At 47.1% G+C, this 16,994-nt stretch overlaps 1 protein-coding gene across 4 annotated transcripts in view; it reads right to left on the reverse strand.

Moving 5' to 3' along the window:
- Nucleotides 1-9,603: 9,603 nt before the first annotated feature.
- Nucleotides 9,604-16,994, reverse strand: part of clcn5b (Cl-/H+ antiporter 5b) — a 185,494-nt gene continuing 178,103 nt past the window's right edge. For all 4 annotated transcript variants that reach the window (XM_085997573.1, XM_085997584.1, XM_085997594.1 and 1 more), the window contains 3 exons: nt 15,985-16,383; nt 14,968-15,184; nt 9,604-10,338 (listed from right to left, as the gene is read on the reverse strand). In XM_085997573.1, coding sequence (XP_085853699.1) covers nt 10,248-10,338; nt 14,968-15,184; nt 15,985-16,383 — 707 coding nt within the window. In that variant the 3' untranslated portion in view covers nt 9,604-10,247. The remainder of the gene's footprint in view (nt 10,339-14,967; nt 15,185-15,984; nt 16,384-16,994) is intronic.

Below are 16,994 nucleotides of genomic sequence, written 5' to 3' on the forward strand. Positions count from 1 at the left end.
AATCCATGCTCATAATTACCAGCATTATGCCAGTATTTAAATCTTCCATGTTCCTCAGCAATGTACCAGCAATATATGAATATAAATACGATCAAACAGAAAAGCCAATTGGGTTACCACCATATCAAAGTGGGTGCATTTTGTGATCATATGACAGTAGGTTACGTACTCACCCCAGCTACCAGCTTTGGGTTAAGCTGGTAATGATGGGAAACCACTCAAGGTTGGAATGAGAAACTCAATGGTGATAAATACCACTAAAATATGATATGCATTCATGGTTTCGGAAAATGAACACCACCTCAAAGTATCAGTTTGCATATTTATCTCTAGTGTGTGGTACTTTGCATAATAAAAACTAAATTTGGCTTCCAAAATGCAATCCTTTCACCAGGGTTATCTCGTAGACCATTCAGTAATTAAAGGAATGTTGAAAGACTAGGATTGCATATCAATTTGTTTTTAAAACCTCAAAGATTAGTAACAAGGATGAACATTTTTATAAAGATAATACGGGACGATTTATATACTGTGATTTATAATCCAAAATTGATGGTGTATAGAGAGTAAAAGTCCAGTCAACAACTGAAACCATCAATAGTTCATTATATAAATCAGTTTAGTGGACATAAATATAATTGTGCACGAGTCAATTCCCATTTAATAGCAGATAAATTATTGATTTACTGGGCTACAGGTATATGCAGATTAAAAACAACACCCCCAATGTGACTAATGGGGTTTCTCGGTCTGGCTAGAGACCAATTTATTTTCAGGATTTGTCTGAAATTTATCATAGAACCCAACAGCCAAGGACACAAACATGCTGACTGCATTTCAGATCGTGATAAAAAAGGATTTTCAGCTAGATTACCAAAGGAGCACCATTTTATTTCCAGATGCTCTCACATCAAGCAAAGCTCAACAAGCTATTACCATGTCACCACAGCTGAGCTGAGCCCTGTTGTTATTCTGGAGCACATCTGGAGTGGATTTAACTACAGAACTCACAAGATACTTAAGGATGAGGAAAGCTATTTGACAAATCTTCGTTCATCCACTCAGACAAAACTGCAGTTGCCTCCCCCACCACCCATCACTATATTCCACTGTTTTTTAAATGATTCTAGGGTTTTTGCCTCTATTACCAGTTTGGAAGTCCATTGCAAGTCTTTAATCACTCTTTTTGTAAAGAACTTCTTCAACCCTATATTCATCTTTAATCATTTGGAACCTTTGCTCCTGTGACTAAAAACTGGACAGAATTCTCAAAATATGGTCTAAGCAGAGCTCTACAGTTTCAGCACAACTGTCTCCAGTTTGTGTCAAGAATATAGGTTAAATTCACTGATCCCTTACTCCCAGTGAATAGTCATGCTTGGAGGTGCATGTGTTGGAGAATTAGCACTAGTGTTGTAGTCCTATCTTCGTCCCATGTCCCCTCCGAGCATGGATCTCTGCCGAGTGCGACGGATTGGTGAATTTACCCTTATAAATCTGATTTCAGATTTGAGAAAAGACTTGTATTTATATTGTGCCTTTCACGATCTCAGGACATCCCAAAGCGTTTTACAGCCATGAAGTACTTTTGAAGTAGTCACTGTTGTAATGTAGGAAACGTGGCAGCCAATTTGAGCACAGCTAGGTCCCACAAACAGCAATGTGATAATGACCGGATAATCTGTTCTGACGAAAGGTCATCGAACTGAAACATTAACTCTGTTTCTCTCTCCACAGATGCTGCCTGACCTGCTGAGTATTCCAGCATTTTCTGTTTTAATCTGTTTTAGGTGTTGGTTGAAGGATAAATGTTGGCCAGGACAGCAGAAGAAGTCCCCTGCTCTTCTCTGAATAGTGCTGTGCGATTTTACATCCATGAGAAGGCAGACTATGGATCCATGCCTAGGTTGAGACTGACTGCTCAAGTATTTCACTTACGACCCTTACACCCTGCCTTGCCATCTCCCTCTCTGCTTTCCTTCCCTCCTAAAAACTCTTCCCATTGATCATGCTTTTAGCTCCCTTCCTTCAATTTATAATCTGCACAAATAAAATGTTACCAAAGTCTGCCCTGATGTTAACCATTTTGATAGGATGAACAATAATTATATTGAAATAAGCGCAGAAGATAAAAAAATATTTAAGTGCAGTCGAGTAGCACAACCATCTCAACGAGTGACTCCTAACCAGAAGATTGTGAACTGAGTTTTCTTGTTTAGGTTTCAGCTGTGCTACTGAGAGGGGTGGAAGGAGAAACATCACACTGCATAAGGAGATGCATAAGAGACATTTTAGTCTTGCTTCACTTCAATTGCAGATACTCTGGGTGTTAACTCAGCATCATACACAGGTCTGTCCTCAATGTTGGAGGATGCACTGTGATCAGTAAGTAATGGCATTTATCAATTATCCTGATTATTTTGAATATTTCTTCCCTTTTATATGAGTAAAACATAAAAGGGAAGAAATATGCAAAAAAATCAGGATAATATGTAAATCCCAAAAGAAAACTTTGAAATTATTTCTACAACACAACTCATTATGGTTTTAGCAACCATTCTGGAACAATGAACAACTTTGATCTGATTCAACAAAATATTGGTGAGACACAAATTCTGATAAGATGTGAAAAGAAATGACACCGTTCCAATACATACAAGAATACATGTCAAAGGTCTGCACCACATCAGAGATGGGACATGCACATGATTCCCCCCAATTCACTGAGATACATCTCAGCCACACTGTTGTGGGAAGGGGAAAGAGACAAAAGAATCATGCTTAGGCTGTCAGTTGGCTCAGTCATGAAAAGCACTGTAAGGACCATGGGAAATAGGCCTCCTCTGACTTCTTAATAGCTGCCTTTGATGTGTTTCCAGGGGGGGGAGAGGGAAGTGGAAGATTTGATGGCGCCATTGATTTCCAGAAAACCTACTGCGAAGATAAAGCTGAAGCAGGTATTTAACAACAAACAACTGCAATCTATGGGGAATGAACACTTTTAGTTTAAGCTTATTGGAATTGCATCCAGCTTCTTTATTGTCTACTAGCTGAAGTGCCCGGCGGTGCCGAGGCTTTTTCGAGGGCATGTTGTTGTTGGAAGAGAGAGAGAGAGCGACTGGGGGGGAAGAGAGAGAGCGACTGGGGGGGGGGGGAAGAGAGAGAGCGACTGGGGGGGGAAGAGAGAGAGCGACTGGGGGGGAAGAGAGAGAGCGACTGGGGGGAAGAGAGGGAGGGGAGGGGGAGGGGAAGGGAGGGCGGGGAAGGGAGGGAGGGGGGAGGGCGGGGAAGGGAGGGCGGGGGGGGAAGGAAGGGAGGGAGGGGGGAAGGGAGGGCGGGGGGAGGGCAGGGGCAGGGGGGAGGGGGGAGGGAGGGCGGGGGGAGGAAGGGAGGGAGGGGGGGAAGGGAGGGCAGGGGGGGAGGGAGGGCGGGGGGAGGGGAGGGGGGATGGAGGGCGGGTCGCGCCCCCCCCCCCCCCCCCCCGAGGTGAAGACCGCCGATTGCGCGCGCAGCAGGAGCTGAGACGCGGCGTCTCTCTCGGCCGGCGGGCCCGGTTGCCAGGGCAACCGTGACGCTGACCAAGCCAGAGAGAGAGAGACGCCGCGTCTCAGCTGCTCCTGCTGCGCGCGCGGTCCCCCCCCCCCCCGCCCGAGAGTCGCGGCGCCCCCCCCCCCGAGGGTCGCGGCCCCCCCCTCCCCCCGAGGGTCGCGGCCCCCCCTCCCCCCGAGGGTCGCGGCCGCCCCCCCTCCCCCCCCCCCCCCGAGGGTCGCGGCCGCCCCCCCCTCCCCCCCCCCCCCGAGGGTCGCGGCCGCCCCCCCCCTCCCCCCCGAGGTGAAGACCGCCGATTGCGGCTGTGCGAGACGTCCGGCGGGCCCGGTTGCCAAGGTAACGCTGGGCGCTCAGCAAGCCCCGGCAGAGAGAGACGTCTCAGCTCCTGCTGCGCGCGCACCCTAGCGGCGCTGGGCTGAGGCTCGGCCCTCCAGCCTTCGAGTGGGGCCGGGAGGTGCCTAGCTCGGGCGTGGGTGCGGAGGAGACGCCGAGGCTTCTAGGCCTACCTGGAAAAACGGGGAAAGGTAGGAAAATTAATGAGATTAGATAAGTTAATTACTTTCTAAATCATTTTTTTAAAAAACAATGTGTTTTAAAAGCAACGTTTTTTTTTAAGACGCAGAAAGCGGGAAAAAGGAAAAGTTTGGAATCAAGATGGCGGCGACTCACCTCGGTTCAGAACGATAAAGCCCGGCCACACGCGCACCGATTGGCCCGGCGGCACACGCCAGCAACCCGGCGTACGATTGGTCGAGCTCGAGGTCACTCTGTCGCTAATGAGCGGATAATGAGATGCTAATGAGCGGAATGTTGAAGGTTTTTGGGATACCGCGGGCGCAATTTTAGCCCGGCCGAAACGTAAATACGCTTAAAACCGTCTTGGAAGCGTAAGCTTTCTTTGGAGGTAACGCGCGCGTAGGTACGCCCTGTAACTTTCGAGTGCATACCCGCAACGCACACGCGATGACAGACAGACAGATAGACAGACAGATAGACAGAAGTACCGATTTATATATATAGATGGGGTTCATGGCAGAAAGGGCTGCTGCATTGAGGTCATCACCCTGTAGTGCTGCAGGCAACAACAAAAAGATAAAGTGCTTAGAAATAGCCCATATCGGAACAACAAGGCAGAAAACAAACCTTGAGCTTTTAACTACACATCCTCGTGCAGTTGGAATGCCATGAGGTATCTTCTGTATCTTTATCTGAAGTCACAAACAACTTACTTTTGTATGATGTCAGTGTCATAAATGTCCACACCCTTATTCTGGACAAATAAAACACAGATGCACTGAAAGTTAACACTGACCAGGAATAAGTATCTATGCAATGAAGTCTGGCTTGGGTATAGACAACAATCACACTACCTTATTGTGATGAAATATTCCATTCATCACTGCCTGTGACTGTGGTTGGTTTCAGGTTCCCCCTTACCATTGTATTGCCTGTGACTGTGGTTGGTTTCAGGTTTCTCCTCACCATTGTATTGTGTATTGGAATGTATGGAATGTGTTGTGTGTAGGGCTCCGCCCATACCTGGCCTCTATGTAAGCCAGCTCAGTCTGGCCTCACAGCCAGTACTGCAGACCTCCAGGGAAGATACCTCTCTCCACTTCTAAGTTAATAAAAGCCTTGTTTTGTTTCGCTAACATCGAGTCTCGGGATTATTGAGGCACATCAATTTTATTAACTTATTTTTCAACACAATGGATCAACTCCTGAAACCCGAACGTTTGGATTTGGATCAGCATGCTCCGGACGCATCAGCACGCTTCGGACACTGGTTTATGTGTATGGAATTCTTCCTGGACAATTCCGCAGCCGTCAAAGACGCTACGGACGCTGCGAGTATGAAACTCGGAATTCTGCGGAATTGGGTAAGCCACCGGGTTTACCCCCTCATCCAAGACGCCGACACGTACCTGGCCGCCTGCGACATCTTAAAGGCGCATTACCAGCAGCCTACGAATGAGGTGTATGCTAGGCATCTGCTCGCCACTCGCGCACAGCGACCTGGGGAATCGGTGGAGGAGTTCCGAGGCACCCTGAAAATGCTTGGCAAAGACTGCAAGTGTCGAGATGTAAAAGCCGCAGTGTACACCGACGAGCTTGTTCGCGATGCCTTTATCACAGGCCTCACAGCTCCACTTACATCTGGCAAAGACTGCTGGAAAAAACGGGATTGGACCTGAAACAGGCTGCGGACACCGCGCGATCCCTGGATGTGGCCCAGAGAAACTCGGACGCCTACTCTTCAGCCCGCGCCGTCCACGCCGCCACGTGTGCACCAAGGGCGCCGCCATCTTGGAAGGCATCTTCCCCGCCCGGCAGCCCGACACCGTCGGGGCCCCGCTCTCCCCCCAGAAGCCCTACGACAGCCGCGATGCGTCGGGGACCCAACTGCTACTTCTGCGGGCAGCCAAAGCACACCAAAAACCTGTGCCCGGCGAAAGGCACCACCTGCTTTAAGTGCGGTAAGAAGGGGCACTTTGGGAAGGTGTGCAGAGGGAACCCCACCGGAAAACCAAAACCCGCCACCGCCGCGTGTGCGCCGTGGGAGCGGCCATCTTGGACGCCATCTTGCCCGACCTCGTGGGGTCCGCCATCTTGTGAGCAGACAGCGCGGACACCATCTTGTCTCGATTAGGGCCCTACAGTGGCATCGGTCACAGTGGACCAGACCAGGCCCCACCCGCTATCCAAATCAATGGTGGACATCGAGGTAAACGGGTGCAGGGTTAAATGTTTAATTGACAGTGGAAGCACGGAGAGTTTTATCCACCCGGAACTGGCACGACAACTCTCCCTAAAGGTGGTCCCTACTCGGGGTACCATCTCTATGGCTGATAAAACCCAGACATCGACCATTCTGGGTTACTGCACGGTACAATTGTCCGTTAACGGGACTGTATACGATAATTTTAAAGTATTAATCATGAAGAATCTATGCGCGAGCGTGATCTTGGGCCTGGATTTCCAGTGCAACCACCAAAGCATCACGCTCAAGTACGGTGGGTCCCAGCCGCCCCTCACAGTGTGCGGCCTGGCTACCCTGAAGGTAAAGCCGCCTTCGCTATTCGCGAACCTTACCCCTAACTGCCGGCCAATAGCGACCAAAAGCAGGAGGTACAGCTGGGAGGACAGGCGGTTTATCGCGACCGAGGTAGACAGGCTCCTGAAAGAGCGCATTATTGAATGCAGCAATAGCCCGTGGCGCGCCCAAGTGGTGGTGGTAAGGGGTAGCGAGAAGAAACGGATGGTGATCGACTATAGCCAAACGATCAACAGGTACACCCAACTAGACGCCTACCCGCTACCCCGCATATCAGAAATGGTGAACCAAATCGCCCAATACCGGGTGTTCTCCACCATCGACCTCAAGTCAGCGTACCACCAGCTCCCTATCAGACCAGAGGACCGCCCGTACACCGCCTTCGAGGTGAACGGACGCCTCTACCAATTCCTCAGAGTCCCCTTTGGGGTGACGAATGGGGTCTCGGTCTTCCAGAGGGAGATGGATCGCATGGTCGATGACCACCACTTGCAGGCAACCTTCCCCTACCTCGACAACGTCACCATCTGCGGTCACAACCAGCAGGATCACGACTCGAACCTCGAGAGGTTCCTGAAAACCGCACAAAAACTCAACCTCACCTATAACGAGGACAAGTGCGTTTTCAACACCACGCGCCTCTGCATACTAGGCAGCGTGGTGGAGAATGGGGAAATCGGACCAGACCCCGACCGATTGCGCCCCCTACGGGAGCTGCCCCTGCCCAACACTCCCAAAGCCCTGAAAAGGTGCCTGGGGTTATTTTCTTATTATTCCCAATGGGTCCCCAACTACTCCGACAAAGCCCGCCCCCTCTTGAAAGCATCCTCTTTTCCGCTCTCTGCTGAGGCCCATGCCGCCTTCAAAAGCATTAAGCAGGATATCGAGCGGGCCACGCTACAGGCAGTGGACGAGAACACTCCATTTCAAGTGGAAAGTGATGCGTCTGACTTTGCCTTGGCGGCCACCCTCAACCAGGCGGGGCGGCCCGTAGCTTTCTTCTCGAGGACCCTCCAAGGGCCCGAGATCAGACACTCCTCCGTGGAAAAGGAGGCCCAAGCCATCGTGGAGGCAGTGCGCCACTGGCGCCACTACCTAGCCGGCAAACGCTTCACCCTACTTACCGACCAGCGGTTGGTAGCGTTTATGTTCAATAATAAACAGAGGGGGAAGATCAAAAATGATAAGATTCTTAGGTGGCGGATTGAGCTCTCCACCTTCGAGTATGACATCATTTACCGGCCAGGGGCCCTTAACGAATCCCCAGATGCCCTCTCACGAGGGATGTGTGCCAGCGCCACCGGGGATCGGCTACAGACCCTCCACAACGACCTCTGCCACCCAGGGGTCACGCGGCTGTTCCACTTCATAAAGTCCCGCAACTTACCCTACTCGATTGAGGAAGTTCGGTCTCTGACCAGGAACTGCCGCACTTGCGCTGAGTGCAAGCCTCGGTTCTACCACCCTGATAGAGCCCACTTAATCAAAGCTACACGGCCCTTTGAGCGGCTCAGCTTAGATTTCAAGGGCCCCCTCCCGTCCGTCGACCGCAATGTTTACTTCCTGAACATTGTGGACGAATACTCCCGGTTCCCATTCGCCTTCCCCTGCCCAGACATGACCAGCGCCACGGTCATTAAATGCCTCAACAGCCTGTTCTGCCTGTTCGATATGCCGAGCTACATCCACACGGATAGGGGGGCGTCCTTCATGAGTGAAGAGCTACGCCAGTACATGCTGTCCAGGGGTATCGCCACGAGCCGTACCACCAGCTACAACCCCCGGGGTAACGGTCAAGTGGAGCGAGAGAACGGGACAGTATGGAAAGCAGTCACTCTAGCTCTAAGGACCAAGGGCCTCCCTATCTCCCGCTGGCAGGAAGTCCTCTCAGATGTGCTCCATTCGATACGGTCGCTATTGTGTACTGCCACTAATGCCACGCCTCATGAACGAATGTTTAGCTTCCCCCGGAAATCCACCTCAGGCGTATCCATGCCGTCATGGCTCTCCACCCCGGGTCCGGTATTCGTGCGAAGGCATGTGAGGGGCCATAAGACGGACCCTCTCGTGGAGCCAGTGCACCTACTCCACGCCAACCCCCAATACGCGTATGTCCGGCACGCCGACGGAAGGGAGGACACCGTGTCAATAAAAGACGTCGCCCCAGCCGGTAACGACAGCAACCACGGCAATAGCAGCAACAACGACCACAGCAACTCTTACCCACCCACTACTCTTTCATCACCCCCGGAAGAACATCGACCAACGGCACCCCCACCAACTACCCCTTCAACAACCCTGGCGGCACCCCCGGCAGAGACCCAGGAGGCCACCGGGGACACCCAGCCGACACCCGCGACACCACAACAGCCACGTCGGTCGCAGAGGACTACCAAACCCCCGAACAGACTAAATCTAGAGAAGGGGTGAATGTGATGAAATATTCCATTCATCACTGCCTCATCACTGCCTGTGACTGTGGTTGGTTTCAGGTTCCCCCTTACCATTGTATTGCCTGTGACTGTGGTTGGTTTCAGGTTTCTCCTCACCATTGTATTGTGTATTGGAATGTATGGAATGTGTTGTGTGTAGGGCTCCGCCCATACCTGGCCTCTATGTAAGCCAGCTCAGTCTGGCCTCACAGCCAGTACTGCAGACCTCCAGGGAAGATACCTCTCTCCACTTCTAAGTTAATAAAAGCCTTGTTTTGTTTCGCTAACATCGAGTCTCGGGATTATTGAGGCACATCACTTATGGAAATTAAGCCATAAATATTAACACACACCTATAGTACAGCATCACTATGGCTTGGACTGGGAGAATGCAGGTTTGATTATCCCACTCCACTTAACATGAGCTACATTACAAAGGGAAGTGTTGCCTTCCCATACCAAAGTAGTTGTGTTCCCTGTAATATTCAGAGGGTATTGTGGAGGCAACAGTGGGCAATTGGAGTTATTTCATACACATAAAAAATCAGCCCCTTAAAACAACTGGAATAATTTACTGAACTGTTTATTTTAATGAAAAAGGTGATTCAAGTGATTTCTCTCATATTTACACAAAGCCCTGCAGATAAATTTATCTAAATTTAGCTGTGCAAGATTTGACTATTTCATTTGGTAGTCATGTAAACATTAAGTTAGAGCAGAGATGGCTGATAAGTGGACGTCACATAGCTGCTGGCGTGGTTAACCTTCTCCACTGGAAGGACACATTGTGCCAAGTACTTCATTGGGAGAACAAATGCAATTTGAAAAGTACTCACACAACTGGCTGTTTGTTCTTCAGAGAAAACACTGATAATTTTCAGGAGAATAACATTGCATATATTAATAACTCAGTGCTGGGTGTACCAAAATACCCAAGCCCACACTTGCCTACAATATCAGACAATTTTGGGGTATTCTAATCTCAAACAGGTCCAAAGATCTTGGTTATCTGCTGGTAAACCCTAAACAATTCATGCACCCAGTATGCGATGTTATCCTCGTTACAGTGAATTTAATAAAAATTGTAGAGGGAAAAAAACACAATTAGTCCAGTTCTTCATTCAATCACCATATAGTTGCACAGTGCTTATCCAAAAACTTCAGAATAACGTCCTCTCTGGAATCCCCATTAATATGAATAGAGCTTTATTTTAGTTAAACATAATGGAGTCAGGGTCTTGGTTGGCCATCTGAGCAATATGCTTCAATATATCTTTTTTGGTGATAATACCAAGGAGCCGCCTGCAATAGAGAAGAAGAAGCAGTTGGTGCTGTATCCTGAAAATTAATTACAAGTTATTGCATTTAAAGTTGGTACTGTTACATCAGAAATAACAAAGGGAAGTAAATTGTTGTGACAGTATAAAATGTACTGCTTGTGAGGGGGTACAAAGCACTCAGAGTGGTGAACCTGTGGAATTCTCTACCACAAAAGGCAGTTGAGGCCAATTCATTAAATATATTCAAGAAGGAGTTAGATATATTTCTTAAGGCTAAAGGGATCAAGGGATATGGGGAGAAGGCACGGACAGGGTACTGAATTTGGACGATCAGCCATGATCTCATTAAATGGCGGAGCAGGCTCGAGGGGCCGAATGGCCTACTCCTGCTCCTATCTTCTATATGTTTCTATATGTTGCTATCACGGAGACATGGTTGAGGGAGGGTCAGGACTGGCAGCTCAATATTCCGGGGTATAGAATCTTCAGGCGAGACAGAGGGGGGTGTAAAAGGGGAGGGGGTGTTGCAATATTAATTAAGGAGTCAATTACTGCTGTAAGGAGGGATGATATATTAGCGGGTTCCTCTAATGAGGCCATATGGGTAGAACTTAAAAACAAAAAGGGGGCAAGCACTTTGCTGGGAGTGTACTATAGGCCCCCAAACAGTCAGGGGGAGATAGAGGAACAGATATGTAGGCAAATCTCCGAGAAGTGCGAAAATAATAGGGTAATAATAGTGGGGGATTTCAACTTCCCCAATATAAATTGGGACAGTCAGAGTGTGAAAGGCTTAGAGGGTGCAGAATTCTTAAAGTGCATCCAGGAGAGCTTTTTGAGCCAACATGTAGAAAGTCCTACAAGAGAGGGGGCGGTACTGGACCTAATTCTGGGGAATGTAGCCGGGCAAGTGGTGGAAGTGTCAGTAGGAGAGCATTTTGGCGACAGTGACCATAATTCGGTGAGATTTAAGGTGGTCATGGAAAAAGACAAAGACGGCCCGGAAATAAGGGTTCTAAATTGGGGGAAGGCCGATTTTAATATGATAAGGCAGGATCTGGCCAAAGTGGACTGGGAGCAGCTGCTTATAGGAAAATCCACATCAAAACAGTGGGAGACTTTCAGAAGGGAAATAGAGAGAGTACAACGCCAACATGTTCCTGTAAAGGTCAAGGGTGGGACCAACAAGCAAAGGGAACCTTGGATGACAAGGGATATACAAAAATGCATTAGAAATAAGAGGGGGGCTTTTGGCAGTTACAAAAGACTAAAGACAGAAGAAGCCCTAGAGGAGTATAAAAAGTGCAGGGGCATACTTAAAAAAGAAATTAGGAGGGCGAGGAGGGGCCATGAAATAACACTGGCGAGCAAAATAAAGGAAAATCCTAAGATGTTTTATAAGTATATTAAGGGCAAGAGGATAACCAGGGAAAGGGTAGGGCCCATTAGGGACCAAAGTGGCAATCTGTGTGTAGAGCCAGAGGATGTAGGCGGGGTTTTAAATGAATTTTTTGCATCTGTGTTCACTATGGAGAAAGACGATGCAGACATAGAAATCGGGCAAGGGGACTGTGACATACTTGAACATATTAGCATCGAGAGGGAGGAGGTGCTAGCGGTTTTAGCGGGCCAAAAAGTGGATAAATCCCCAGGCCCGGACGAGATGTATCCCAGGCTGCTGTGGGAGGCAAGGGAGGAGATTGCAGGGGCTCTGACACTAATTTTCAGAACCTCTCTGGCCACAGGGGATGTACCAGAGGACTGGAGAACAGCTAACGTAGTACCATTATTCAAGAAGGGTAGCAGGGATAAACCAGGGAATTACAGGCCAGTGAGTCTAACATCTGTGGTGGGGAAATTATTGGAAAAAATTCTGAGGGACAAAATTAATCTCCACTTGGAGAGGCAAGGATTAATCGGGGATAGTCAGCATGGCTTTGTTAAGGGTAAATCATGTCTAACAAATCTGATCGAATTTTTCGAGGGGGTGACTAGTGGGGTGGATGAGGGAAATGCTGTGGATGTGGTTTACATGGACTTCAGTAAAGCTTTTGACAAAGTCCCGCATAGGAGACTGGTCAAGAAGGTAAGAGCCCATGGGATCCAGGGTGCCTTGGCGCGTTGGATCCTAAACTGGCTGAGTGGCAGGAGGCAGAGGGTGATGGTCGAAGGTTGCTTTTGTGACTGGAAGCCTGTGTCCAGTGGGGTACCTCAGGGATCGGTGCTGGGTCCCTTATTGTTTGTGATCTACATAAATGATTTGGATGAAAATGTAAAAGGTATGATCAGTAAGTTCGCAGATGACACGAAAATTGGTGGGGTGGTAAATTGCGAGGAGGAAAGCCTCCGGCTACAGGACGATATAAACGGGTTGGTCAGATGGGCGGAAAAGTGGCAAATGGAATTTAACCCTGAAAAGTGCGAGGTGATGCATTTTGGACGGACAAATAAGGCAAGGGAATACACAATGAGTGGTAGGACCCTAGGAAGTACAGAGGGTCAGAGGGACCTTGGTGTACATGTACATAGATCCCTGAAGGCAGCGGAGCAGGTAGATAAGGTGGTTAAAAAGGCATATGGGATACTTGCCTTCATTAGCCGAGGCATAGAATATAAGAGCAGGGAGGTTATGATGGAGCTGTACAAAACGCTGGTGAGGCCACAGCTGGAGTACTGTGTGCAGTTCTGGTCGCCTCACTATAGGAAGGATGTGATTGCTTTGGAGAGGGTGCAGAGAAGATTCACCAGGATGTTACCTGGGATGGAGCGCCTCAGCTATGAAGAGAGGCTGGACAGGCTGGAGTTGTTTTCCTTGGAGCAGAGAAGGCTGAGGGGGGACCTGATTGAGGTGTACAAAATAATGAGGGGCATAGATAGGGTAGATAAAGAGGAACTTTTCCCCTTAGTGGGGGGGTCAATAACAAGGGGGCATAGATTCAGGGTAAGGGGCAGGAGATTTAGAGGGGATTTGAGGAGGAACTTTTTCACCCAGAGGGTGGTTGGAATGTGGAACTCAATGCCTGAAAGGGTGGTGGAGGCAGGAACCCTCACAACATTCAAGAAGCATTTGGATGAGCACTTGAAATGCCATTGCATACAAGGCTATGGACCAAATGCTGGAAAATGGGATTAGACTGGACAGGGATGGATGGGCGGCGCAGACACGATGGGCCGAAGGGCCTCTTTCTGTGCTGTAAAACTCTATGACTCTATGTAATATATTAGATGCTTGATTTCACTGGCACAAGTTATTCAGGTGCAATAACTGGGTCAAATGACATTCTCAATCTACAGTACAGCTTTAGTTAGGACTCTGAAGACAGTGTACATTTTTCTCTTAATTATCTCCGCTCCTAAAAGCAGAGACATGCGCTTGCAGCAAAGTTTCACTGGCACCAAAAGCTTTTCACTGTTGCCTGAGTGGCCATTCTTAATGTGTGAGGCTGGCCACCAGTATCAGCAGTCTAGTCGACTATTTAAATCATCATGTCCAAGCTCAACCTGTTCTCACCTAGCATTGATATGTTTGCACTTCCCAGCAAGAGTCACTGGATTGCAATCTAGTGCAAAAGCTTTGGTTAATTTTACTTTTTCTATTCCAGGGCATGCAGGCCAATTTTAGTGCCTTAGTTCAGAATAAGTAATTCAGCAACTCAACTCAGGATTGGACCTGGGACTTTGGCTTCTTTGGTTTTTACATAGCAGGTTAAGAGTTAAAATGCAGCATTACTGCTGTGTGGCTCGTCTCTATTTGTAAGATGTCCTGTAGTGGAAAAGTTACGAGTGCCTGCTTCATTACTAAATTCATTGCCTATGCATTTAGCAGTATAGTCCAATTCTCCCGGAGTGCAAGTTTTCTTTTCAAACGAATGCTGCCAATGCGTTGCTCAGCTAATACTATCCAGGACACTAGTGACAAACTTTTACCTGTTAACCTGTTTAGAAGAGTTGCATTCAGAAATTTATCAACCCTCTGGCAGCATGGGAGATCAGTAGTGATCTAAATTCAAAGACTGGATGTGACTGTTTCAGGCCTGTCCTCAGGACCAGTAATTTCACCTTGGTTCACTTCAGGTTAAGAATGGTTACTCCAACAGAAAAAAAGTATGAAGTGAGGGACAAAATGCTGAGTGCATGTATGCTCTCTATATATTTCACAGTGACTGGAGCCACAGAAAATACTGTGATTGAAGAAAATTTATGGCAGCGGATGTCACTCATCTGACCATGAAGTGTGTAAAGTCACATATAATTTTGAGTGATGAATTTATCCAGTATTCCTGACAATCCCATACAAATTATACGTCAGGTCTAATGGATGGAATTTTTGGGCCTTGAAAACAAAAACATGAAAAAATCCTAAATATTCTTAGAAATTAGTCACAGTGAGATGCTGGTTAAAAATTAGGGCTGTTTCAATTTGTTAAAGTACATTTTATATATTACTAGCAGTAACGTTCAGCACCTTGCTAAAGAAAGCTACAGCAGTCGTCTTAATTTTGATTGAAAGCATATTATAGAAGCATATTCACAGGACACAAAAATGTTCTTTTAATATATACGGAGAACTTTCACTGGATTCAGAGGTTTGACACGGTGGAATATTTGAGTGTTTCCCCGTTTGACACAACGACACACATATAACACTCACCCATTGTGAGTAACAAGACACTGTCTTAAGCCCAGTTTGCGGAATACGTCTACCACTATTTCCATGGGCGTGTGGTCTGTCACTGTGAAAGGACTCAAATCTAGGACGGAGCGCAGTTTGAGTGAAGCCGGGCTGTTTGGAGGCGGCACAGGAGAGTGTTCAGTAAAATAAATAACGGAAGTGCTGACAATGCCATCTTGTCGCTTCCTTCCGTTTTCTGTAAGCAGACACAGGACAAAAAACATATTAGATATTATTTCCTATGTTCTTTCCCCACCAACTCATTAACTGCAATTATAAACATCTGGGCAGGTGATAACCAGGTAATCTAAACATTCTGAGTATAGGAATGTCCTTTATGCATGTAATAACAAAAAACAAAAGCACAAAAACTTGCATTTAAATTACCAGACTATTCCAAAGTCAAAATATGTGGAATATTTATAAGCTGTTTTTTATTTCTATTATGTACTTTGGCTATTGCCATTTTGAAAAAAATTAAGCGTACCACCTCATCAAACCTGATATTACAGTTATAACCTATTAGTCTATGGGAGGTCATTGTCTCATCAATACTTGATATTACACAAAGGAGCTCACTCTGATCAATACTTGATTATACAAGAAGCATAATGGAGGAAACCACCACGTCATTACCCGATACGACCAAGTATTATGGAAGAAGTTACTGCCTCACTAATAGTATAATGACGGATGCCTCTCATCAATACCTGCTATTAGTCAGAGTGCAATGCACAACACTGCCAAATCAATACCCTAAATACTGCATAAATAATTATGGAAAATGTAAATGTAACTGCTGTACCAGATCATTCCCAACACTCTGCTAATTTGTTAAAATTACTGCTTTCTCCTCCTCTCTAAACAGACGCCATCCCTTGAGCCAGAACGACAGGCAGGTTTAAGTGAAGTCAGTGTCTTGCCTCTACATACAGTACTACTATACACTATTTGACTAAGAATGCTGTACTGTTTTATACAACTCAAAGCTCTCACCAATTGAAATTATTAGGTCTCTTCTGAGGACAAAGCCTACAAGTCGCTGGGATTCTTTTGATACTATTACCGGGAATCCACTGTATGTTGTTTCATTAATAATTGCCTCCACATCTTCTACCTTCATACCATCCTGAGTGAGGCTGGTCAGAGGAGGGTCATTGCGTCGAGGTCTCATTACATCCATTGCTAAAGTCCTGTGCGTAAATTCCTCCTTTGCCTCCAGGAATGGGTAGCCGTTCAGTCGAATGTGTGCTTCATAGATGCCCTCTCGTCCAATTGCGTCAGACACCCATTTACTGGTCATTGCAGCAGCCATTAATGGCACAATGTACTCCAGTCCGCCGGTTAGTTCAAACATGATAACCACTAATGATACAGTCATCCTGGTCACACCACCTGCAGAAACAGGACTTTACAGATTAGACGGGATAGTCAGACCTCAACATCAAACCTTTCTTCCACAAAGTAATCCTTCAAGATCAATAGCATGATCAGATCAATTCTTTAAGGACGAAGCATCATGATCAGATCAATTCTTTAAGGACGAGCTACAAAATAAACAGTGGCCAGTTTTGAATACAGATGTTATAATATGTTGTTTGTAGGTAACCTGCTGACTATTCAAACACACACACTCGCAGAATACCGTATCATTCACCTCCAGCTCCTGTGTCACCATCAGTCTTACTATCCTTCATCAATACAAACCACTCTACATAACTTTAAAAGAAGCCAAAGTTTTGTTTGTAATGCAAACATCAAGCATCACATAACAGCCAGTGTTCAGTGCCTTTGAGCGACATGTTCAATCTATGGGTTCTGCTGGCTTCAGATACTGCTCAGGTTGCACTCCCTAACTCATTCTCAGCCATAATCCTTTAATAGCTGATCTCCCATAGCATGGCTAAAAAACAAAATGAACACAACTGCCCCTTTCTATGTTCTTGTAACCATGTCTGATTCTTTCCCAATCTATAATTTTTTATACCTCTCTTTTCCTGCAACTT

The sequence above is a fragment of the Somniosus microcephalus genome, chromosome 1 (assembly GCF_052327205.1).
Source record: "Somniosus microcephalus isolate GS21.2 chromosome 1, FLI_Smic_1.0, whole genome shotgun sequence".
NCBI classification, from domain to species: Eukaryota; Metazoa; Chordata; class Chondrichthyes; order Squaliformes; family Somniosidae; genus Somniosus; species Somniosus microcephalus.